General features: G+C 38.6%; 1 protein-coding gene across 1 annotated transcript in view; it reads left to right on the plus strand.

Moving 5' to 3' along the window:
- The window catches only part of RAPGEF6 (Rap guanine nucleotide exchange factor (GEF) 6), a gene marked incomplete at its 3' end in the record, with an annotated part of 47,198 nt that overhangs the window by 18,723 nt on the left and 2,002 nt on the right, over nt 1-26,473 (plus strand). Inside the window, exons 3-18 of the mRNA XM_010282219.1 lie at nt 5,881-6,064; nt 6,898-7,034; nt 7,990-8,148; nt 8,694-8,846; nt 9,359-9,523; nt 10,901-11,008; nt 11,350-11,553; nt 12,332-12,440; nt 13,996-14,239; nt 14,573-14,730; nt 15,782-15,796; nt 18,273-18,513; nt 19,669-20,052; nt 22,088-22,299; nt 23,186-23,309; nt 25,626-25,649. Of these exons, the coding sequence (XP_010280521.1) occupies nt 5,881-6,064; nt 6,898-7,034; nt 7,990-8,148; nt 8,694-8,846; nt 9,359-9,523; nt 10,901-11,008; nt 11,350-11,553; nt 12,332-12,440; nt 13,996-14,239; nt 14,573-14,730; nt 15,782-15,796; nt 18,273-18,513; nt 19,669-20,052; nt 22,088-22,299; nt 23,186-23,309; nt 25,626-25,649 (2,621 nt within the window). The remainder of the gene's footprint in view (nt 1-5,880; nt 6,065-6,897; nt 7,035-7,989; nt 8,149-8,693; nt 8,847-9,358; nt 9,524-10,900; nt 11,009-11,349; nt 11,554-12,331; nt 12,441-13,995; nt 14,240-14,572; nt 14,731-15,781; nt 15,797-18,272; nt 18,514-19,668; nt 20,053-22,087; nt 22,300-23,185; nt 23,310-25,625; nt 25,650-26,473) is intronic.

Here is a 26,473-nt window from a genome sequence, read left to right on the forward strand (position 1 = left end):
AGTTTCCCTGGCCATCATCTGCCTGCCTGTCTACCTGAGTAGTTTGGAGAGGTTGCTCTAAGTGAAAAGAACTTAAAATATATTATTGATAATGAAAATATCATTCTAGTAATGAGTGAATATTCTGTCATGTGTGGTTAATTGCATTTGAAATGCCTTATGTCTCCTCTACAGAAAATGCCAAAGGAGCATAAATGCTAAACAAATAAGAATTCCATAAATAAAAGAAATAATGGAGTAGCATATTTATATGCACTGTAGCAAATAAACAGTGGTGAAATTTATTTTTGTACCCTAAGGAATTACTAATTTATTAATGTGAAAATGACTGCAGATTTTTTAATTAATTTTGAGGAGTGAGGACCTTTCAGGTAGGAGTCTCCTTTCCAGTGACATTAGCCCGTCTGTTTTCATATCCTGCAGGGAACATGGAGGTGTGTAAATTTTGCTGAGAATTTCCAGCCATCTGGGGTGATGTCTGGGGCAGGTTACCACTGTTAGACTGAGATCTTCAAAGATAAAATTACTGCAATGTACGACCATAGCTATGGTGACATTAATCCTGAAAGATAGCATTGGAGTATCAAGCGTATGATAAATTGTGGGTGAAGAGAAGATATAGAAGAGGCATGTCATGAGGGGGAATAAAACACCAACAACCCACTGTTTGGGTTGTGTGTTCCCCCCTCTTACATTTTTTAATGAATCTTTCATATCTTGCTCTCATATGTATAATGTGCTAATAGTAACCTGTCAAAAGATGCTGGGTATTTTATGGCCATTATTGCAGTAGCTATAACAGTTTTGGAGAAGTCTCTTAGTGTTTGTCACCCCATTATAAGTGCATGGATAGATACCATATAATAATGTTATGGCACAGTATTTAACATAGCATTATACTGCAGTGACACATCCGTATAGACAGATTTTGAAATCGGAAAGAAAAAGAAAAGTACTTCCCCCAGTATTCATCATGATATTACGAAGGCAGAGAATCTCTTTGATACCCAATAAACCTACATTTTGAGTACTAATGTATTGGCTCAGTAGCTGAAAGCATTTTTGGTACATTAAAATACAGCTTTTTGTAAAGTACTTGGAAAATGATGCTTTGCTTTTGCAGTCAATTTCATATCTATTACATGCCAAACTCTCTAGGAGCATGGTTAGTGTCAGCAGAGGAAGAGCATTTTTGAATAATTTTGATTAATGTAGCCTTGAAATGACCTTTTGAATTAATGGTATCTTAACATTAATTTTTAGAGTAAGTAGTAAACGTAATTCCAGAACAGGAAAATATGATTAGAATGGTAGAACCAAAGAATGAAACAAATTTTATTAAGATTTGGAAAGGGTTTCCGTTCATCTGTGTACACTGTATTCATCGATAGTGTTGAAATGAGGTTTCACTTGTTCCAGCTGCCTCTCAGTCCAGGATGTTAAGCAGGAAACGATGAACATAAAGCTTAAGGCGAGATCAGCAGAAAAGGAGTCCTGCCTGTAAGCACTGCTATGAACCCATTGTGTTAAACCCTCAGTTAACTGCAGAAAATTATGAAAAGAAAGTGTATGAAGATATTTTTCTCCTCCTGTACCGTTGCTGCTTCCTGTTGGAGCTTTCAGTCTTCATGCGGTAAAATGTCCGAATGTATGTATTGTGAAGTCCAACTTTCTTGGACTACTGCAGAGCAGTTGTTTTTCTGTCGGACTGTAGACGTCTTTCTTTAAATATAGGGGGGAAAAAAACAGTTACTCTCTACAATTTTTAAAACAACTTCTTTAATTTGCTTGAAGTGGATTTTTTTATTTTTTATTCAACCCATTACTGACATTATGCTTAGTTTCAGAACTACGGTGTTTAGACAGAAGTAGGGGAAGCTGTGTGGTTATGCGTACAGAAGTTGAAATGAGGGATTATAACTTCTGCAAATAGCTGCTTTGACCTGATACAGGGGAAAAAAAATGCAACAGGTATTACAGAAGGGATACATCTTTCTTTGCCCTTTCACTGGACAGTCTTTAAGGAGACCAGCCATGGTAACATAGGTACTCCAAATCATCTCTCTAGATATAGGTGGGTAGGGTCTCACTTCTGCTATAAGGAATTAGTTGCCTGTATCAATAACTTGCAATGCTGTTCTCTTAATGACCAGCAAATTTGGGTCTGTTTTTTCTTATCTGTGTAGTTCTGCCAGTGGTGTGCTTAAAGTTTCTCTCTCTCTTTGCCTTTTTAAAAAGTCTTTCATTTATCACTTTGGCAGTATTTGTGGGCAGCAACATTATTGCCCAACAATAATTCCAGCAGTGGTTAAAGTTTTGATATTAAAATGAATTATCTATAAAATATACATCAGGGAGTGGGCCTTATGGAGGGCTTTTCTATCAATGCTGAAAGAAGGCTTGGACTTTTTTGCCCTGACAGAATTGACATGAGGGGAGCGGATAAAAAACCCCTGGCTCTTAATAGCAGGTTGCATCAGGAGTCATGAGTACTAAAATACATTACCATACAGAGTTATTCCGGCACAAGAAATCTTTCCCATGAGGCGTATTTAATACTTTTTTTCTGTCAGTGTATGCTTCTGATATACACTGTAGTGGAATACGTATCGTTATCACCAAAGCTTTGCAAGGGCTAGTTCTCACGTCTTTGGCTTCCAAAGCATAGGCCAGTGTACCAGACACCTCCATGATCAACATTTGGCAAACATAGCTGAAACATGTTAATTGGCAAAATTTGCAGTGCTATATATAGAGTAATAATAGTATGATTTTAAAATAGCAAAGAAGTATTTTGACAGTAAACCGGTGTTAACGTTCCAGATGATCTACGTGACACACACCATTTGAGTCTGTTCCTGCTGCCTTTTCGATAGATATTCCTGCCCTAGAGACCCCATCCTGAAAATCTGTATTTGTGTAAGATTTGAGGATTGCAGCTTCTGGTTTCATTTTGTAACTTAGTAGTTCATAAACGTTTCCGTTAAGAATGATTTAGGTATTTGATAATGGAAACAGCTGGGGCATCATGCTTGGGAAGAGCAGCTACTTCTGCAGACAGCTTTATGAGCAAAATCCTTCCTGTTCCTTCCAGCACTGCCTGACCTGCCAACATTTTGTCAACCATCTGCACATAATCTTTGAAACGTAGTTTGAGGACCTTGTCTTACTTCATAGCTTGATCAAATTATAATTTATTTATCAAGAAAAGGGAAGATTCATTTATAGACCTATATAGGATATACAATGAAAATTTTAAAGAACCACTTTTCTGTAGAACCTGGAGCCTCAGTTTTGTTTGCTTAGCTTGAGGTTATCAAAGTGGGCATTAGTGGGCATCAGTACTGTTGTCTGTCTTACTCTGCCTGAAGAAGTTGACATAAATTGTGGCCATTTAGATGAAGAAATGCTAGAAAAGTCCTTGAATAAAATGCTGTACTGATTGTGTGCTGCTGAGACTCTCCAAGCACAATTTGCACTTGGGCTTAATTCCAAAACTGTTAATGTGAGCTACATAAGCCAGTAAAGTGATGTAATATAAAACAGATTTAACCCTTATATATATTGTTACCCTCCTCTGAAAGAAATATTTATGTTAAATCATTCAGGCCTTATTTATTAGGTTTGCTGGCTAATTATTAGAATGAGGAGAAGCTCAAAGGTTCAAGGTTATATCTAAACCCCAGTTCTTTTATGTCTAGTGAAAGAAGGAAATGCTGCTCGTCTGTCAAAGTGCTGGGGCTTGCATTAGCCGCTCAACATGGAGCGTGTAGGAAGATGGAGGCAGGGCAGTCTGCTGTGATTAAATCACTTAAAATGAGCGTTTGTTTTTTATAAGTCAAGGAAGGCAGGAGACCAGCATGGCTGAGTAAGGACCTCCTGGTCAAACTGAAGCACAAGAAGGAAATGCATGCAGTGGGACCAGGAACATGTATCCTGGGAGGAGTACAGGGACACTGCCTGGATGGGTAGGGTTGGGATCGGGAAAGGGTAAGGCACAGTTGGAGCTGGATTTGGCAAGGGATGTGAAGAGAGGGCTTCTACAGGTACATTGGTCAGAAAAAGATTAAAGATGGTGTACTCCCCTCCCCCCATAAAGAAGACAGGAGAACTAGTGGCATGGAGAAGGCTAAGGTACTCAGCAGGTTTTTTTGCCTTCGTTTTCACTGGTAGTCAGTCTTCCCACATCTCTCAATTCCCTGACATGGAGAAGGCTAAGGTACTCAGCAGTTTTTTTGCCTTCGTTTTCACTGATAGTCAGTCTTCCCACATCTCTCAATTCCCTGACCCCCGCGGTGGGGACTGGGGGGAACAAAATCCTTCTCATGGTAAGAGGAGATTGGGTTTGAGACCAGTTGAGGAACCCGGACATGCACAAGTCCATGGAACCCAACAAGGTGTGTCCCAGGGTCCTGAGGGAGCTGGCTGGTGTAGGTGCTAAGGCACCTTCCATCTCCTCTGAAATGTCGTGGCAGCCAGGTGAAGTCCCCAGTGCCTGGAGAAGAGGGAATAAGGCTCTGGGGAAACCTTTCAGTACTTAAAGGGATCTTAGAAGAAAGGCCTTTTACCAGGGCCTGTAGTGACAGGACAAGGGGCAATGGTTTTAAGCTGCAAACGGGTGGATTTAGCTTGGATATAAGGGAGAAATTTTTTTACAATGAAGGTGCTGAGACGTTGGAACACGCTGCCCAGAGAAGTTGTGGCTGCCCCATCACTGGTAGTGTTCAAAGTCAGGTTGGACAGGACCCCATCCTTTATTTTGGAAGTTTTGTGAACGTGCAGGGTAGTTGATGTGTTAGTTTGTCATCAGTGTTTTTGTAAAACCTCAAGGATTTCTTTTAAAGTGAAAATTAATATTGTAAATATGATTCATTTAAAAAAAAAAAGCCTCTGTTTTCTGCAAATCTCTATATAATTGCCTTATACTTCTTAGTGACAGATCTTGTTGTTCAAAATTTTGAATTTGAACAGAAAAACGATTTGCATGCTGGCTTAAACTAAGAAAAAAGTGGAATTTCTGTGGAAATTGAAAATTTGAAACGACTTTTTTTTTCCTTCCATCTGTTTGGAAGGTTATTTTCATGCAATTACATCATTTAAACTTTACATAAGGAATTATTGCAAACGATTCCGATGTGATTCTGCTTTTTGTTGCCAGAATGGCATTCTCTTTCACTGTTTCTTCATGTGTCTGCTCGGTGTGATGTCTATATTGCCATCTATGGATGACAGTAGAAATGTGTCTACAGGCACTGGGTAACCAACGGTGTTGCTGAATTATATTATTATTTCATTAATAATACAGACTCTCAAACTGTGGAAAAAACATTTTGTTTACATGAATTTGCAAGAAAGAGTAAAAGCTATAAAATGAGACTCGGCCAGCGGAAGAAAGAATAGTCATCCTTATCTCTTCCCTGAATTTATATACTCCACCTGACATACTTGCTCTATTCCAGGATTCAAATCCTTGTTATAATACCAAAATTAAAAATGAGATCAAATCCCCTTCATTTTAGCTGCTCAATCTGCTCTGTTTTTCCAGTGTCACATGGTTAATATTGATGGGTTTCTATTGCCTGTAGTTTATTGGAGTTGGGGAGGGGTATAAGTAAAGACAGAGAACAAATATTGCAGTATGTTAATTTTATTTTTAGAACTTGTGTTCATAATGTCTCTAGCATGGAGTTGCTTTATGCCAATGGTATGTATTTGTACCATCCTGTAACTGTAGATTTCAGTGTAACGTGTTTTTCTCAGTGTTCAGAAAGGGAGCTATTGCAAGTTCTGCTTTGAATTGTTGGTCACAGGTTTTCTTTTGTTGTAAATCATTAAACTGAAGACATTGAGCTCTTTGTCTGATGGATGTTTTCTTCGTAGGCTACAGAAAGTGAGATGGGAGACGTTGATTTAACAGGTCTTCCAGAGGCACCTGTAGACTCTGAAGATGAAGAAGAAGAAGAGGATGAAGATATTGACAGAACTTCAGATCCGCTTCTAGGGCGAGATGTTGTACGAGAGTGCCTTGAGAAAGAGCCTGCAGATAAAACCGATGATGATATTGGTGAGGAGGAAAAAAAAATCCTTATGTAAAACTATATCATATAACATCTGTAAGAGAAGCATATCTGAAAACTGTTTAATGAGTTAATGTTAAATGTATATCCTCGTAATTATGAACGATGCCTTCCAGAGATCACTTTGCTCTAGTGACACTGTTAATTTAATGATTTCTCTTCTTACTCTCTGGGAGAGTATTTGTTCTGAGAAACAAAGTATTTTAAAAAACAGTTTTTGAGATGTGTAAGATCTTAAGTGTTACAGTCATTGTATGTGTTGATATAAGGGAGGGGTAGGTAGCAAGGTAATTTTGACTGCCTGAAACTGTTGAATTAGTTATTAAATGCCAAAGAGAATATATTGTTACTGCACTATATATAATTGTAAACTGGAAAGCATTTAAGATTAAAATAATTTACTGCAGCGTTTAGAAATTGGCATTACTTTAATAGTAAAATTTGCATTATGCTATACTTCACATTACTTCTCTAAACACTGGAAAGTCATTTCATGCTCCTATCAGGCTTATAATTACTGTACTGTATAAGGGTATTTTTAATTTTTCTAAATGTTTGAAGCTGAAGTGATTTTACAATCTAGCCAGACTGCTGCCATGAGTCGATCAGAACGTGATCAAGACTGTAGAGCCGAGTTCCGGTTGTTGGTGACAAAATGCATACTGGGCTCATTTAGCCACGGGCACTAATGAGGATTGTATCACCGCTGAGCAATTTTTCAATGAATTTAACTGAAATTTAACATACTTGTGGAGGGTAAGGTACCTAAGGAACCTCGGGGCCTTGCAGTCTTCATACCAATGTTTCCTTTGTCTAACAGAGCAATTATTGGAATTTATGCATCAACTCCCTGCCTTTGCAAACATGACTATGTCTGTGAGAAGAGAACTTTGCTCAGTGATGATATTTGAAGTAGTAGAGCAAGCGGGAGCCATCATACTTGAAGACGGCCAAGAAGTAAGTTACTGCTTACAACACAATTTGAGTGCTACAGGCAGTAGGTTAGCAAGAGCACCGGAGAGCGAAGGGCGGGAAAATCACTTTCCCGTATTCACAACTCTCCTGCACCTGAAAGTTAGAGAATTCTTTTCTCACCGTGACCCATAACCAAAATCCTCAAACTTTAGCCCATCCCTTTGGGACATTCTGCCTGTGTATTAAGACATCAAAGTGGCCAAGCATAGACACAGGACAGCATTCAGTGTGTTGTTACCAGGTAAGTGCTGACATCTGGAGGAGTTTATTTCAAAGGTTCTTTGTAGCATGGAAGAATGCATCATTTCCATTGATAAAGTAACTCTCTTCTTATAATGTAGTTTTTCAAAATACTAACATGGAGAGGTATCCTTGCCCAACAGTGTGGGTTTAATAACATAAACATCTAAATTAGGAGCAGTTTCCATACATATTCAGTGGGAGAAGACAGACGTTCAGATTAGTCAATGGTCAAGCTCCCAACATAGGTGCTCTGAATCACTGTTTGGAAATCTCTCTCCGTCCCTGGATCAAGACATCTGGAATGGTCATGGCAGGTCATCCCTCCGAGAGGACTAGGTAGACTCATCTTTGGTAGTGACCAAATGGGTACCCAGGGGAAGGGTATTCATTCTCACTAAGTGGTATAAATATATTGTAGCAATTAGCCTGCTGATTAAAAAAGCAATCTATTCATCAGCATTCCTCCCTACTGAATTGGTTCTGAATGAATGAAGAATGCTGAAAAACATTCTTGTTTCAGTCATCTTTATTGCTTTCCTTACAGTGCACATTTTTAGTGAATGAAATGTTGCAAAACTGTTGTGACAACGAAGTGGAGACTGCAAGAGTAAGCCCTTCTGAGCTAAGAGCATTGGAACAGCTTATAAAAGTTGAATTAGCTTCACTTCTAAAATTTGTGTTTTACTTCCTCTAGCTTGATTCTTGGTATGTCATTTTAAATGGCACAGTGGAAATCAGCTATCCTGATGGGAAGAGTGAGAGTCTCTGTATGGGAAATAGTTTTGGGATTACTCCCTCTCTGGACAAACAGTACATGACTGGAGTGGTCAGAACTAAAGTAGATGATTGTCAGGTAAGAGTACAATTCTATACAACTATCTCATTTTTTTTAAGCATCTAATAAAAGAAAACAGACTACTTTCATCTTAAGGCATCTCTATTCCCAGAGCAGAAAAAAGAGGTTGGTATTTTACGGGTCAAGGGCTCTGCTCATGTTAATTGTACGGTCTTTGGTAGCTGGGACTTGCTTCACGCTGCTGCTGTGTGAGGAACAGGAACTTCAGCTTTGTGCTGAAATGTAAGTTTAGTCCACCCCAGTCATGCTGTGTGTGTGAGTGACATTCAGTAAGAACAGATAAATAGAAAATAGCCACTTCCACTTCTTACACACTTTGTCCTCTGTTTGTTTAGCCCATTCAGACAATCTTTTGGAGATGTAAGAAGGTGACCAGTTCTATCTGTCTTCTATTTCTAACATTCTCTCTCGTGTAGTTGGGCAGAACAGAGTGGGGTTGGTATCAAATGCTGTGCTGTTGTCATTGTGTTGAAGCAGGCCAAAGATGGGGATACATTCATGTTTTGGGTATTTGTTAACAATTCCGTGTTGTTTGGCGACAGTTTGTGTGTATAGCCCAGCAAGACTACTGGAGGATTCTGAACCACGTGGAAAAAAACACTCATAAAGTGGAGGAAGAAGGAGAAATTGTTATGGTAAAGGAACACAGAGAGCTGGATCGCAGTGGAACCAGAAAAGGACACATAGTTATCAAGGTGAATTTCTTCCTATACTTTCCATAAATCTATTAAACTTGCATTTATTTACTAATAAATAAAATTTTGTTTTGATTCTAGAATGCATACTCAGTTTTGTCTGTCTCAGCTCAAAAAAACTGTATGGAAGGAATTTATATTATTTTACAAATTACTTCCATCTGCCTTTTAACAAAGTTAGACCGCTTCAGTACATACATTGAGTTGTGTTGGGAGCACCCTTTGTGCATCTTTATGTATTGACCTGTTTTTTGTAATCTGGAAGAGGAACTTAAACTGTTTATTAAAAATAAAATTAAGGGAAGTTACTAATTGTTTTAGCCTATGCAAAACACTTGGGCTGAGAGAAGCATGAAGATTTGATTTAAACACATTAGTGTGTTTTCTCCTGAGTTTGCCATAACTGAAATTTGAAAAGGGAATATAACTGTTCACATGGCTTTATGTTAAGATACTCTCTAGAGAGATGCAGTGACAAGAGATACCAGTTATTTTTGCATTTAATTTTTAAGGCAACACCAGAGCGACTCATCATGCACTTGATAGAAGAACATTCTATTGTGGATCCAACCTACATCGAAGATTTCCTTTTAACGTACAGAACATTTCTAAGAAGCCCTCTGGAAGTTGGAAGTAAACTCTTGGAATGGTTCACAGTGGACAGCCTCAGAGATAAGGTTGGTTTGAGTCTAAAAGATTAATATTTCTGGTGAAAATATCTCCAAATTGATTCCTTTTTGTGTTGCTGATTAAACCAGGATTATGTTCCACCTATTTTATATGAACTATTTTAAAGAAAAGTATTTTTCACTAGTATCAAGAAAGAATTCTCGAAGCGTGTTTTATGTGTACAGTGTACTGTCCTAATTCGGTGTGACACTGCTTTTGTTCTGCAGAATGATAAATACTGTTTTCTATTTGGTTTAAAGAGGTAAATGCCAGTCTCTGAAATCCTTTTTCACCAGAAATGCAGTGAAATTGTGTTCATGATCTCTTGGACATACCATCTTTCTTTTCACAGCAGCATTGTGCTTGTCTTCCACAATTTTCTGCTGTAGAGCTTTTCAGTGTATTGAGCGCGTTTTCTTTGAGCAGCTTATTACAAACTCTGTACTTAAACTAAACTCTGCTCGACAGGTGCAGTTGATAAAAATGCTTCCGTAAATAGAACGAGGTTCAACTCTGTGTAACTGTATGCACATATATATAAAAAAATGTTGTTCATAGTCTGGAACTTTTATTCATGTCCAATTTGTTGAAAATTATGGCAGTAAAATTCTTAGCCAGCGGTTTTATGTGTTCTTGCTTTGAGCTGAAGGAAACCCAACAGACTATCAAAACACTGTATTTTTTTGTGTAGGAAATTCTGGGGTCTTTTCCTGTGGTACTGCTTCTCTTCTTACCTTTTCCCATACTGTTCATTTTGGCAACTACTGTTTTTTGGGAAAAGTAAAGTAGAAGAAAACTGTCACAGCAAATACAAGAGGAAATTGTTTATTGTTAAAAGAGAGACTGCTATAGATTAACCTTTATTTATAACATGGATGCATAAAGAGTTGTCAAACTGATTTTATCATGAATGGTGGTAACTCTGTAGCACGTACAAAAGCAACCTGAAGGTTTAACTAAAAGTTCTTAAAAGAAAGCTTTTTATTATCACAATGTACTTCCTAGAACTTTCTTTAAGGAGGTCATTAGGATACTTTAAAAAAGCTAAGTTTTATAAACAGCATAAGGAAGCGTTAACTGAAGATGAATTTGTGCCCCAGTACGTACTGGCTGATATAGCCAATTAGGTAGGCAAATGTTTGTTTTTTTCATTTTTCATTTGTTTCCACAAATAAAGGCAAAGAGAAGGTGATTTCAATTTCAGGTGATTTTCCACAAATAAAGGAAAAGAGAAGGTGGTTTCAAGTGTAAATGTCTTCTGCTTCTGTTTGTTAGCAGATGCAGTGATCTGTCATGTGTTATTCTGCCATGTCCTTGTATTCTTAAACCCTGTAGGAAAGTAATCATAGGTATCTTCATATATGCGTAATTTGTTTTTTTTACAGGTTACCAGAGTGGTCTTGCTGTGGGTGAACAATCATTTTAATGACTTTGAAGGAGACCCTGCTATGACTCGTTTTCTGGAAGAATTTGAAAAGAACTTGGAAGATACGGTAGGAGCAAAAAAGAATGACTGTCATACTTTCTAATATTACATGTTTTCATTTTCCAGTGTGTTACCAGTGGCTAACGTGTTGTAGTCTGTAAGTCTAACAGTCAATAGATTGCTTTTAACATGGGCTTATTTGTTCTTAAATACATATTTAGATATAAAGCCCATATAAAATAGTACATATGGCACTCATTGGTGTGTTCTTTGCATTACTGCAAAAGAGGACAAGGTTTATTTAGTAAGATTTGCATACATGACATCACTTGGGGTTTTTTTCCCAATTGTTTTTCTATTTCTAGTAGAAGAAACATTGCGCTCCATTTTGTGTCTTCTGTGTTACAGAAAATGAAAGGACATCTGAGATTGCTGAATATTGCCTGTGCTGCCAAAGCAAAATGGAGACAAATTACTCTGCAAAAACCTTCTAGAGATTCGCCACTATTTTTCAGCCTCCTTGGAGGAAGCGACAAGGGTTTTGGTATTTTTGTAGAGACTGTGGAAATGGGCAGTAAAGCAGCAGAAGCTGGACTCAAGCGTGGTGATCAGGTAAAAAAAATAAGGTTGATTTAAAATATCCATCTCATATTTTATTTAAAAAAAAATCCTGGTTTAGCCCACCGTAGTGTTTCCAGCAAAAAGATTATGCTGTTTGCTAAAAGCAAACAACTGGCTAGTATTCTACTGTGAATGCCACAGTTCAGCTTCAGTTTACCTGTATTAAATGGGTTTCCATTAAATAGGTTTCAAAATAGTTAAAATATTTAAATATTTCAAAAACAGCATGGGAAGAGAAACCAAATTGTGGTTATTTTAGGAAACTTTTTGATATGGAGATTGGAGATCTCCATTGGAGAGTGGAGAATCCATAACCGTTAGTTAAGTTGAAGCCATCAGATTGTTTTGTTGGATTGATTCCCGCCTAGTGTAAATCATCGCAGTTCACTGAGGCTGGTGGAGCAATGACAGTTCACACCGGGTGAAGATGCAGCCTTTGATGTAATATCGGCTCTGCGGTTCATGCTCCACCATTTTCGGTTTAGGTGCAGTTCCTAATTGCAAGAATGTCATGTTACCACAGAAAATAAATTTCGTTAAAGCATTTGTCAGGTAGAAGTAGCGGTCCTGGCTCGTTTACAGGATAAAACTTCACCAACATGACGAAAATAGCTATTTTACAAGGAATGTTTGCATTCCACAACTGCTGTAAAGATGATATGATAACTTCTGGAAAGTTCTTATTGTGCCTGTATTATCACCTTAGTATTTTTAAGTCTGTCATAAACAGTTATTCTCATAATAGTCCAATTGTTATTTCTCCTTAAAGATAATGGAGGTAAATGGACAGAATTTTGAGAACATTACCTTTGTAAAAGCTCTGGAAATCTTAAGAAACAACACTCATCTCTCCATTACTGTAAAAACAAACATTTTTGGTGAGTAGACTTTATGATGGTTTTTTGTGTATGTGAAGAAAAACTCCAGTCTTTCTGGCTTTAGAAGTGATAATAAGATTCCACCTTTTTTCCAATTTGCTCTGGAAGTGAAAAGTTGTGCAGAAGTCCCCTCGTTGTGCCTCCATTTGCTCGGATAAGTCCTTGTGTGCCAAGGGCGGCACAAAGCCAGCATAGCCAGCTCTTTACTCCCTGAGAAATCCTCAAATGACTGTTTAAGCAGCTTTAGTGTCCCTTCATGCGATATGGCTGAAACAGAGCCAGGGGATCTGGGCCAAAATATTTCTGCCAAGAAACAGCAAAAATGTAAAACTGGGCCTTTGTAAAACTTTTTAGAATGGCTGTAAGAACGATAGGATAAATTGCCTTTATATCTAACGCTGAAAAGGGGACATAAAAAGCAGTATGACATATAAATGTTGGCTTTTAATTGTCAATGTGAACATAAACACATAAATACCTCTTTAAAAATCTCAGTCAAACCATCTGTTCTTTTTCCATAATCCTGTTCAGACAACAGAATAACCATAGCTACAGAAGGAACGAGACTCTGCACAAGATAGCTCCTTCCTCTGTAGCTGTATCTGAGACCTTCTGAGGGTCTCCTTTTCTTCCTCCAGCTACTTGCCCTTGCTCACTATTGATTTTCTTAAAAATTACTATTTTCTGTTTATCACTGTGCAGGTAAACAGTTTCAAGATCCTAGCAGTTGCTTCTTGGCATAATTTAAAAAAAAAAGCATAAAGCAACCACAGTAACCGGTGGTTCAGATTAATGTGAGATGACATAAAATAAAGCATAACTGTAACTGAGGCAGCAATAGAGTGTTCATTTGTATTATAAATGTAAGCAACATACCTTTACGAGTGGATTCTAACCTCTTCTCTTCTTGTTAGCTGATATAATTTCAAGGTGATGTCCCTGCATTTTAATGAATTCATGTCTTGAAACTTTTTTCAACAGTGATACTTACTGCCCTGTCTTTTCAATAGGTGCTGACAATGAGCAATTCCCATTCTTATATTTGAACCTATACTATCAAGGCTTGTAGCCTTAAATTTTGTTACATAATAGAAACATGCGATTTGGCTGGGACTTTCTATACAGAAATACATCTGCACTCCGTTACCTGAGAGATGCAGGCAAAGTCGTCAATAAATACATAGAGCTGATTGCTGTGAACGCAGTGTTTCCTTATTATCTATGCAGTAACGGTAGACTAGATCTATTAAATTTGCTGTGATAATGCTAATTTCAAAAGTAGTTAGGAGAACTCTGCTATATGGAATGTTTGATCATTTTTATTGAACGTTTAGGGGTTAGTCTTTCTGCCTGGGTAATCAAAAACAAAACAGAAATGGGAAAAGACCCACACTCTTAAATCAAAATCAAAATGCAGCATATCGCCTGGTTTGTAACTTTGGTTCGCTTTTTCTATGGGGATGTGGGAAGCAAAAGGTTTGAGGGGAAAGAAGAACTCACTGTGAAGTTTTAAGTGTGCAAAGGTAAATCACAATGATTGTATCTTCTCTTACAGTGTTTAAGGAGCTGCTGTGCAGGATAGGACAAGAGAAGAATGGAATTCCACATATTCCAAAAATTGCAGAAAAGAAAAACAACCGTTACTCCATCCCAGATATGCCTGGAGATGTGGAACAGATGTTTCCCCGTGAAAAAGGAAATAAGAAAATGAAAGCTAACACTGTATCTGGTGGGAGAAACAGAATCAGGAAAATTTTAGACAAGACCCGATTCAGCATCTTGCCTCCAAAACTGTTCAGGTTTGTGAGATTCTTCTGGTCAACCAGTAATTGTTCTTTATTAAGTTGTTATATTTTAGTTTCTTCGTATCTTCAATCATTATGTCCATGTTGCTGCAATCATTGCTGTCCATGAAGCAAATCTGACCCGTAAGTGCAGAACAAGACCAAAATATCTTTTCTCTCCCAGTGAACGCTGAACGCTTTCAAACATGCTTTTCCCCATCCTTGTTTTGAAAGCCTGTCTACAACATGTAATTAAAACATGAGTGCCATTATTTTTCCTAGTTTCATTCATCCTAAGATGACTGTAAGGAGTTTAATGCACATAACTGAAACAAACTTGTTTTGCAGTGATGGCAGCGTGAGCCAGTCACAGGACGACAGCATTGTTGGGACGCGGCAGTGCAGACACAGCCTGGCCATCATGCCTATTCCAGGAACGCTCTCATCCAGTAGCCCTGACCTGTTGCAGCCGACAACCAGCATTCTGGATTTCTCTAATCCTTCAGGTAGAACAGCAGCACTAGCTTGATTTACAGGATGATTACAAGGCAGCTGATTCAGGGGGAAGATTACATCTCATACCAGCATCAAACATGCCGAATGCAGTTACCTGTTTATCTTGTGGCCCTAACAGGTCCAAACTAGAGATGCACTGAAAATCCAAACTGCCTGAACTTCTCTTGCCTGCTTTTTTGTAATGTGACACTTAGTGTGTTTGTACAAAGAAATGTATTTTGCCACTTCTGAGAGTCTTTGATTTACTGGAGTTTACCAGAGCTCTGGTGGAAGCAGATTGTCCTTGTCTGCACCTTTCTCTTTTGTCATCTCTTCCTATTGCCAGTACTTCTGGTGATTTGACTTGTCCATCCACCATCTTTCAATATATATTACAAGCAGTATTGTGGGTAGGATAGGACTGCCGTGGTACCAGCGTAGTGATATTAATGTTTAATGTTTTACAAACATTACATATTTTCAACTGTACGTCTGAAAAATGGAAGATTGTTTTGGGATGTGTAGCCTGTGCTTTCATTGCTATTGCTGTACGAATACAGTTTATGGGGTGGCTGCAGGAGGCATTTGTTGTTACATGCAGCTGCCTCTAAGCATGTCAAGTCAGAATCTTGTTTCCCTATTTCAAGTGTAAGTTCTGTGCATAATTACATATTCTGTACGGTGCCTTGTGGCTATGACTTATGTTTATGTAAACTTGCAGATTTCCCCTTTAAAAGGGATGTACATAGGTGCATAACTATCCATAGCAATTAAGTTCCCTTTTTGCTGCAAATCCAGGTTCTTGCAGTCTGCGTGAGAGCCACACACATGTTCGCTAAGAATCTTCATTTAATACCGTACAAGTTACTGCATAATATGAAATGTTGATAACTAGTCCCTCTTTACTTTAAGTTTACTATGACAAATATGCTGTCATTTTTGAATGGCAGAGAAAACCAAGGTATTTCTGACAGTGTACTACATACACTTGATAAGTTCTGTAAACATCTAAATCTTGATTTGGTGTTGACACAGTTTTTTTTCTTTTTTTCCTGCCCGCAGCTGTTGGGTTTTACTGTAAGTATCCTGATGTATAGCATCCTGTAGACCTTAATATTGCATGGCTTGCCTGTTAAACTTAACACTTTCATACGTTGCATTGACATAGTTATTACTGTTAGGGCATTAGATAGTCCTGTGCCCCATAATCTTCCCTTAAATAATAAAATGGGTAGGTTTTCTTTATGGGGCACAGTGCTGGACTGAGGCTGAGACTTGCATTTTATTCCCATTTCTGCCACCGACACAGCAAATGACCTTTGGCAGGTTACTTCGTGTCTCTGTGACCTTCAAAGGAATGAAGTTGCTTACATCTCTTTTTATAGAAACTGAAGGTTTAGATGAGAATGTAGTTTGAGATTTAGTTTGTTCTTCTGTTGGACTCTGTATGTGTGCATGCAAACTTGAAATGTGTTTTGTATTGTCAACACAAGCTGAATAATGCATAAGAAAATAATTTTTATTAATGTTTAACTGCTTAAAAGCAAAGACCATGAAAACAGACATGTGCCTGTAGTATAAGGTTCCCTCGCCTGTCAGAAGTTACACTGAGTTTTTGTTGCATGGTGATTCTTTTTTTTCTTTCTTTTTGTTTTTCTCCGCCTTCTTTTTCCCCAAAATTACTTTTCAGTCTTCGATTTTATACCTTGAGTATGTTCTGATTTTTAGATATCTTGATACCAAGGTATAGATGTTTGCCTCTTCTGTTGATTTACTATGATTTTCATGAGTTCAGGCAATTCCAAAATTATTCAACATGTCATTTTCACCACTTACACCCTGAAATAAGTACATAATATTTAGTTTTTGCTTCTGTTGCCCCCATTCATGTGCACATGGAGCTTTTCAAATTCAACGAGTCCCCAACTATAGATGAGACTATTCTGGTAATGTGATAGTCATAATAATGAAACTGTTAGTAGAATTAGGTTTCAGTCAGATTTTTATTTTTAACACTCGGTTTCCTCCCCTCTTCCAATTTATCTACAGCTGATGTTGAGGCTTTCTTTTTTCCAATGGGCAGAAACTTTTGATGGTGGATCATAAATTACGTGCTTGCTTTTTGCCCTGAAATTCCTGCTACTTGCCCCCATAACACCATTAAGTCCTGATGCAAGAAAGAGCAACCCCAAGGCTGCTGCACCTTTAAAAGACATCTTAATTTCTTTCCTAAGCAGTGGATTTTGACAGGGAAAAGTTAATGTCTAGACGATGGGGCAGCAGTGTGTAGAACTCAGTGCTCAGAGAGCTGCTGCTGGAGGGGCCTCGATGCAGAGCCGACGTGCCGATTCGGCTCAGGCAGCGGGACGCCCGCTTGTCACCTCCCCACCGCGCTCGCCGCCCTGCCCGGTAGTCTGGGGGCTCCCCTTGGGCGGCAGGTCGCGGTCCGGGGGCTCCCCTCGGGCGGCAGGTTGCCTACCTCAACCCACGGATTTGGCACTTATCGCCGCGGTTCTTAAAGGCTGGGCAAAGAACAGCGAGAGGAGCGAAGGGCGCTTTTGGAGGCTGTTGCTGTAATGACAGCCCTTCGCTTCTCTTGCTGGGAATCTCTGATGCAGGAGTTAATGACACATCTGCCTCCAATGTGTTTTTTGAATAGCTGCAGGCTGTGAAGATGTGGCTGAGGGCTCAGCAAGAGCCTCCCACCTTCTCAGGTCTGCAGAAAACGTGAAGTTTTAGCCTTCAGAGTTCAGGGAGGGGAAAAACTGCGCTTCCTTGAGTTCGAAATTAGCGTGCACTCTGACTCTTGACTTTTTTTCCCCCCAGTCAGTTTTATTTTGAAATAATAACGAATGGAGCAAATTATTTCCAATCATCAAGCTGTAGATTAAAACGTGTGTTTCTTTAGATACTTATTTCCTGCTGCAGGCTGCCTCAGATAAAACTGCTCTCTAATGCATTTATAATACATAAAATGTGCTATAAATAAGTACACTAGCCAAAGAATTAACTGCTGGCAGCAGCTTAATTCCTTTGAGGTGAGAGAGGGAGTGTAAAAGTTTGCAGCTAGTTATGGAAGCAACCAAGTCGTCTTTCCTCTTCGCATCCTCCCGCCTGCAGCCCATCCACACGTGCTCGATGGCTTCCCGGCCCTGGGAAGGGTGCCCTGGCACGTGCGTTGATCCTGGCTCTCGCAAAGACAAGAGAGCCAAAGAAGGAACGATGCTGCCAAAGTTTCTGAGTCACGCTGAGAAGGACGGCATGCGGCTTAGTAATGTATCCAGGTGTCTTGTACTTTTTGATTGAGGTCATGGGTTGATAATGTAATTGAGTTGTGGAAATGCAGAGAGAGAGAGAGTCCTCTTTTTCTTCCTCTCAAAGTTGAAGGAAACAAATGAAGTTTTTTTAATGAATATTTATCAAGTCCAGCATGGCTTTTATTCTTGCTAGCTGCTTTTTGTTTTCTGGCTATCAAACGAGATGGTAAAGGACCTTGTGTCCTTTCAAGGGACAAATAACTTCATACATTAAAGGTGCTATTCTGTAATTTTAGATATTCCGGATCAAGTAATAAGAGTTTTCAAAGCAGATCAGCAGAGTTGTTACATTATCATCAGCAAAGACACTACAGCAAAAGAGGTTGTGAGTCACGCGGTCCACGAATTCAACTTGACCGGGGCCCCGGAGACCTACTCACTCTGTGAAGTGTCCGTCAGCCCCGAGGGAGTCATCAAACAGCGCAGGCTCCCAGATCAGTTCTCAAAATTGGCCGACAGAATTCAACTCAACGGACGGTAAATGGGCCCGTGTTGTGATTTTTGGTTTGGATTTATTTGTCTTTTAGCATTGAAATGTCCAAAAGAAACACTGGGGAGGGATGTTTTAATTAAAATAGACAGGTGTCTATTAAAAGAACAAGCAAGTAAACGTCAGTAGCTTGAACAAGCAAGTAAAGGTCAGTAGCTTGAACTTCCCTCTCTGCTTTTCTTCCTTGTTTCACCTTCCTCTTCTGCACCCAAAAAACTCCTCCCCAAATCTACAGGAAGCTTGCCTGATGACAACTAAATTGAACAGATCAGGATAATGTATATAGTGGCTTACACTGAAAAAGGAAAAAATAGTATTTGTTCTGACACTTTCCACATGTACTTCAGGATTAAAGCATACAATTAATTTCCTTCTCAGTGATGTCATGTTGCAATGAACTGATACTAACCGGAGATAAATTCTTCCATTTTTATGTAAACTGTTATGAATGTTTGTGAAATGTTAAGTGCTTCAGTTTTGTTTGATGACCTGATCCATACCAGAAGAAAGTTTAAGTAAAAAATTCTTTAGTTGTCTTTGCGAGGCAACAGAGGGAATTTATGAGGAAGAAACGTTTGTATATCTGCAAGTGATCTGCTTGGGACCATAGAAATGAATTTTCCAGATACATTTTCATTTCCTGAATACTATATGCTTCATGTAAATATTAATATGCCACACAAAATTTATGTAAGAAACCACACTATATTTGTGTAAGAAATGGAGAAATACATTAACAAGAGATTTCTTAGGACTAATGTGTACTTAATATGTTATTTCACTGCTGAATTTACAAATGGAAAAGTAACTGACCTTTTTCTGAAGGTGAAAGCTACAGCATATTACACAGTATAGAAAATACTAGCAAAGAGGTAAATTAAAGCAGCTTTTGAAACTTTTTTTTTTTACTTCAGTAATGATAGTGTTTTATACTAGCTAAAGTACAAGGTTATGCTGTCCCTTCTTGCCTCTGTCCTTGCTTCTTACACTGGGTTGTCAACAGTAAAGCGGAAATACTCCTGCGTAAACACCCCTGCGGTGTCAGTGGTGTTCGCATTGATTGGTATAGTTCAGTGTCTTTGTGTTCACAAACCCTCTGAAGGGCATCTCTGATGTTTTATTGTAACTCAATTATTCTTTAGGTATTATCTAAAAAACAATATGGAGACAGAGACATTATGCTCAGATGAGGATGCTCAAGAGCTACTGAGAGAAAGCCAAATTTCCCTCCTGCAGCTGAGCACCATTGAGGTCGCCACTCAGCTTTCCATGAGAGACTTTGAATTATTTCGCAATATTGAGCCTACAGAATACATCGATGATCTTTATAAGCTGGACTCCAAAACAGGAAATGCTCACCTGAAACAGTTTGAAGATGTCATAAATCAAGAGACCTTCTGGGTTGCCATGGAAATTTTAGCAGAGCCCAACCAACTCAAAAGAATGAAGATTATTAAGCATTTCATTAAAATTGCCCTCCACTGTCGAGAATGCAAGAACTTCAATTCCATGTTCGCGGTTATAAGGTAAAATACTTCCCAATTGTCAGATCCAATTTGTGCTGTCAAAGGCAATTCCGTTAATCTAAACAGAAAGACAAGAAATCGGTGTATCCTGAACAGGTTACCGATGGGGCTGGGTGGTTTTAAGGGAATTACCAAGCTTTTCAAAAGCCACACTGTGCAAAGAGATGTGGTGTCACTGCAGCCTTTTCCTTCCTCAGCCCCAGAATTCAGTCTTGCTGCCGTGGCTGATGTGATTGTCTCTTTTTTTAACTGTTACCTAGCAGGGAAAGATTTGGGCAAAAGCAGTGTTTGATTGATGAACTTCAGGAACTTGCCTGAACATTGCTGTCATTTTCCATGATTCTGGCACCCAATTTCCCTTCTTTTTTTCAGTCACTGTTACTTTTTCAGTGTGCACTGAGTCATATCTGCGATGATAAGATTACTTTATTTCTTCCTTTCATTGTAAGGGCTTCCTCAAATCAGTCTTGGTTTAGTTTAATTTTCCTTTTCATTCTTTCCTCTCATCTGCTTGCTTCTCTATTTTTTTCCTCTTCACTTGCACATTTAGACTTTCTCTTCTGATTTATACTAGATGCTGCTACTTTTAACAGCATGGGTTCAGCATTTCCTTTATTTGCAATTATCTTATAACCAGGTTTTACTTTAAAAAAATAAAAGTGCTCCCATTCATCAGACAAAGATCTGGATTTGTGCTGTATCCCAGCACCAGCACTATCTTTGAAAATACCATTTTAAAATATTTTCTTCCATGTCTAGCCATGTCTGCCTTCTGTTTAGTCATACATTAAAGAATTTATGAATTTCCTTAAAGGGTACTGGCCAACCACTGGGGCTGTGACTACTCATTTCGTGGTGAATACATATGTGGATGCTGCATCTAATTCCTATATTCTGCTCCCTAATTTCTCATGTTTTATTGTAGGTGGAGAAATAAGTCTTCCTGCTTCTCAGTTAAGTCTAATCAGGCCATAACTGAAATGGTCTTTGGTCAAAAAAAAGCAAATAAATGAGCTTTTGTTTTTCCCTTATTTCCAGAGGTACATGTTTTTGTTAGCATATGCCACAGGGGTTCTCTTTCTTACCTTGCTTTGCATATCAGTATGATGCCATATGTTTCATGAAATAGGAAGAAAACCATCCTAATGTAGCATGTAAAAGAGGAGCTGTGTGGTGGCATATGTTTGATTTTTCACATGAGAGAGGGCTTTTTTTGTGATTTGACAATAGCATGGAGAGAAATCTGTATTGAAAAATAAATACAAAGTAACTTTCTGAAGCTTTCCAAATGAGAAGAAAAATCTTCTTAGAACAGCAAATTCAGTAACTGTGTGATTCTGGATTTACTCATGAGTGCTGGAGAATATCACTTTCCAGTTCTGCAGCTACAAGGACTTTGCAGTCATTGCAGCCTTTCTTGAGCAAAGTTGGTGACGAATTACAATAGGGAGGAGGAATAGATTTAATTTATTTTAATTTTTGTTATTGCATCCATCTCATTATCGATATATTTTACTTAATGAGGGCACAGTAACAAGTTTTAGCATATCTGCTGCTTCTAATTTTCAGTCTGTTGGTGCTCGTTTACAAATTCTCCAAACATACTCCTCTTGGGTCTTGCCACTTTTGCTTGGGAGAAGCTGTGCGCTGTTCTCCCTTCCTGCTGTAGCCGTGTATTGGTCTCATTCATTTTTCACCCTTTTTGTCCTTATTGTGGTATACATTTTTACAGGAGAGAAGTGGTTCTTAAATTAAATGGGCATCGCTACAGAGAGTTTGTTTTGGTAGGCAAACTTGAAATTTGTGCCCTGTGAATAGGAAGCAGTCCTGCTTTTTACAGTTCTCTTTTGCTTGCTCGCAAGAGTGAACAGCAGAGGTTTATTGTGATGAACTTGCAGCCTGGCCTTCACCCAGCTTTACAGTTAACCTTGTGAAAGCTATTTTTAATCCTTAAAACAAAACCCCAACCCTTTACTTCCTTGTGAAAGGTAATGATTCCGTGGACAGCTAATAACGAAACGTATCTGCCTTACAGTGGGTTAAATCTAGCACCGGTAGCACGTCTCAGAGGCACTTGGGAAAAGTTACCGAGCAAATATGAAAAGCACCTCAAAGACCTTCAAGATCTTTTTGATCCATCTCGAAACATGGCAAAATACCGCAACATCCTTAGCAGCCAAAGCATGCAGCCTCCAATTATTCCACTTTTTCCTGTTGTCAAGAAGGATATCACATTTCTGCATGAAGGTAATGTCAAACAGAGAGCAATAATAAACTAAGCATTGAATATGCTTTAGCCCTTTCTTCAGTGCTTTGTGATTCAACAAATGTCTAAAAGAAGCTGCCACCAGTAGGATGCTTTTGATGCGTCCTTTGTAGGAGTAAATAGAATAAAATAGAACTCTGAATGCATAATGGAAGAGACGGATCCTAGACAAAAATTAAAAATTAAATGCACATTTTTAATGTTCCAAAAGCAATGCTTAATCTTCATCAGCTGTCCTAGGGTGGAAGAGTAGGTGAGTGTGCTCAGCGGTAGTTACACAACTTTAGATATCTTTCTTGTATAAAAACTTGTTGCTGTGGTGTTCCTACGTTTTTGTTCCATGTTGTGGCTTTCAGATAGCTACGATGATATAACACCTCCTACTCTTGCATTTTCAAGGGTTTTTGATTAAGCATTTCTGTTTTGTTCCTTTTACACAAAGTTCTGTTCACAGTTGGTTAAGGTTAAGCATTTCCAAATATGCCCAGTTCTTGGTTGTGATGTTTCAGAACTATTTGAACTCGTTTCAGAATGTGAACGCTGTTGATGTCGGTTCTATATTTATATTATTTTAACATCGATGCCAGTGGATTTGGGCATACTTCACTTACTCCTTTTTCCTCCTACTAGTACTTGTTACTTTAGAAATAGATTAGCAAGAGCAGTGCGAGGTAGTCTGAGTGGGCCTGATTGTCCTTTGCATTTTGCCAGAGTTTCCTGTTTTCTTGCTATCTTGATTAAAGCAGTTTTATTGATGGAGGGGCAGGGAGGGAGGAAGGGTGATGTGGGGGACTTAGAAACACATTCCCCATTAAAAAAGTATTTCTTACTCTCTTTTTTTCATGTGTGTGTGTTTCAATTATGCAGGAAATGATTCGAAAGTGGATGGCCTGGTGAATTTTGAGAAACTCAGAATGATTGCCAAAGAAATTCGCCAAGTTGTCAGGATGACCTCAGCAAACATGGATCCGGCTGTAATGTTCAGACAAAGGTGTGCAATTTAGAAAGACAGTAGGATTGAAGGTGTCTCAGAGTGGGTAGGGATCTGGGTCTGTGTGTGCGTCAGTATGTTTAATATTTCATTGTGTAACTTACCATTGACATGTACCATCAGAACTGCAATCTTTATCAAATTATGGCAATACAGTTCATGCTTCCAGGACCTGCTTTTAATGACTACTAAACCAATTCGTTGTCTTTAAAAAGCAAAGAGGAATAGGTTCTAATCTTAAGGATTCATATTTTTGCTAAATAAAATGTTAGTACCAGTAGAGTTTTGGGAGAGGTACAATATTAGGGAGGAAATTATATATATTAAAAAGAACCTAAATCACCCATGTATAAGTCTGAATTGTTGCTTCAAAACAAAACTCCACTGATAACATATTAAAACCCAACAGAATATTTTTTTATTTATTCTAAACACAGCCTGCCCCACCTATGTAATGTTTGATATGTTCAGGCTACATGTAAGCAGATAGAGTGTTTTCTTTTTTTGAGTTTGTTTTTTTTTCCTGATGCATAAAGTCATCAGGCTCTGTGTTAGCAAACTGCAGAGTAAAAGCACCGTGACTTTTAAACTGGTGCTGATCAGCTCCGGATTATCTTCAGCGGAACTAAATTTCCTGCGTCTGTCTTGCTTCCCACTGGCTGAGCTGAAAGCAGCGGCGCCGCCGTTGTGCCCGTGCGGGGTCGCGATGCCCGTAGATCCCTGCCTAGAAGGGTGCTGTCCTTTCCTTACACTCTTAGTTTGTCTCTGGAGCTAATGGGCCAGATGAAAAGGACACCGTTCAGGTGGGGACTTGGTGACAAGGTGATGTCCTGTGCACGGTTTCTACTTCCAAAAATGACGGAAGAGTTTTCCGAGTCGTCTGTTGCGAGTGTTTCCGCAGCAGTGTCTGGCCAGCGTCCAGCCCCGAGCACCGTGGAGGGAGCAGGGCACAGAGGAAGCTTCATGGACAGTTTCTTGGCGAAGATGTGCTTCGTACAAGCCCTGGCTGAATTCCAGCTGATAGGTGACCTGGGCAGTTGTTACAGGCTTCGGCTCGTGAATTCGGTTACGTCTGTGCAGTGGAAGGAAGTAGCCTATGCAAGGATACATAGGATATATAGGAGTATGGAGATTTGGTTCCCTGTGGTCTTCCAGTGGTCGGGATTCACAGACGATCATGAATCCGATCTGGTTTTTGTTTTCAAGGCTGACTATCAGGAAACATAAGTATTTTGTTTAAAATTGGTCCAGTCGAGGTTTGAGACAAAAATAACAGATCCCTTGCTAATGTTGTTTAAAGGTGGATTCGTTTAAAAGTGCAGATTCACCTTCATACTATTGGATTTGAATCTGTAACATTTACTTTTTAACATGAAGTTACAAAGCTACTTACTGATAAGTTATGATGCTTTTCAGAAAATTCGGCATTCACAGATAAAATCCATCTATAAATAAATTTCCCTGATGCTCTGTGCACTTACTAAGACCTAATGAAGTCTAATCATTAAGTGAATTTAATAATAAACAGTTACTTTTAGTATCTTTTTCAGAATTACAGAATAAATCTTAATGACTGTAATTTAAATTATGCACACTGACATAAAATGCTTAGGCATCTAATAGTAGAGATAGTGCCAAAGATTAAAAGAAAATAATTCCATGTTCTCACATCATTTATATTCATTTTCATTGCCTCTGGTGTTTGATCTATCAGTTTGTGTTATGAAGCATCAATAATTGCTTTTGAAGATTAAAAAGAAAGAAGAAAAGATGTTTGTTAGTGCTAAACTTTGCTAGCAAGTTTATTACCGATTAATATAGAGCATCTATTTTTTCAGCATCTGTTTTCCAGCAAGCAATCAAGAGAGAACAACATCATAAACTTGAATACTGATGATGATTTCTCATATGCTTACTGCAGTCCTAATGCAAAGAATAAATTAATTTAATCACACTTTCTGCAATATGAATAAGTTAAACAGTTTTCGCTTGCTCCATCAAAATTGAATTTGACTTACGAGAAATATTTAACAAGAAAATTTAATGCGAGTTTGGTTTTTAAATTCATAGGTTAAACTTAAAAATAAACAAAAAACTGATAGATGTTCTTCCATATTAAAGTATTTGAGCAAGTCCTGCCCTTGCATTCCATTAAAACATTGTGTTATTGTTTGAGAAGAATTTTGCTGTAGAGAAACTTTTTCTTTTCTGTTCTTTCCTGTCTACATCTTTCTTCCTGACTCTCAACTGTTTTATTTTTTTCCTGTGCTTTTCTGTTCAAATACATGCTTCAATGTATATGGCTCTTGCTTACAGGAAGAAGAGGTGGAGAAGTTTGGGGTAAGTGTAGAGATGAATGCAACTAAGATAAATAAAGATTATGCAACTCTTAACATACTGCATCCTCCTCGTTAGTGCATGCATCTGAAATACAGCATGCATTTTATTAACCCTGCAATACCTATTTTTTGGAAAACAGGAATAAGGGCTTACAGTCAACGTTATACAGCAGCGATAAGAATTCTGAGTTGCTTTTGTGTACTAGATAAGTAGTTTGGGTTTTGGCTTTATGCATAAAAAAAAACCTGCTATGCAGTTATCCTGGAAGGCAAACTATTTTGGGAAATAAATAACTTGCTTTTTAACACGCAACAGAAAGGTTTAAGTCATTGTGCATTTTAAACCATGAGGACACATTGAATTGTAATGATACAGTAATTTCCCCTCTGAAGTTTGAGTTCAAGCTTCAAAGTATTTATTTTTAGTATATATTTAAAATGTATATCATATTTCATGCATCAAAATCCTCATTGATTTCACTTGGAGTCTTGACTGTGCAAGGACCGAATATTGAACTGACTACACATGAGCCTAATAAGATTGGCCAGTCAAATTCCTGACTGACACGTGGCAGTGATTTTAAGATGACATTTTACGTGTTCTTATGTGTATTTTTGCCCCTGAACTGTTATCTCTGGACCCGAGCCTATGTGCCTTCGCACTTTGAAACTCTGCTTCTTTTCGTACGGTGGGCACCTGGTCTCAAGCCAGCTGCATGTTAGCGTGTCGGCATTTTGGACAGAGGAGGGAGGCAGGAACGCTCACGGTGCTTTCCCCTGCCTACAAGCCGCAGGGGCAGCCCGGCGCGGCGGTGCCCGTTGTTA

Source organism: Phaethon lepturus, unplaced genomic scaffold, assembly GCF_000687285.1.
Source record: "Phaethon lepturus isolate BGI_N335 unplaced genomic scaffold, ASM68728v1 scaffold1032, whole genome shotgun sequence".
NCBI lineage: Eukaryota > Metazoa > Chordata > Aves > Phaethontiformes > Phaethontidae > Phaethon > Phaethon lepturus.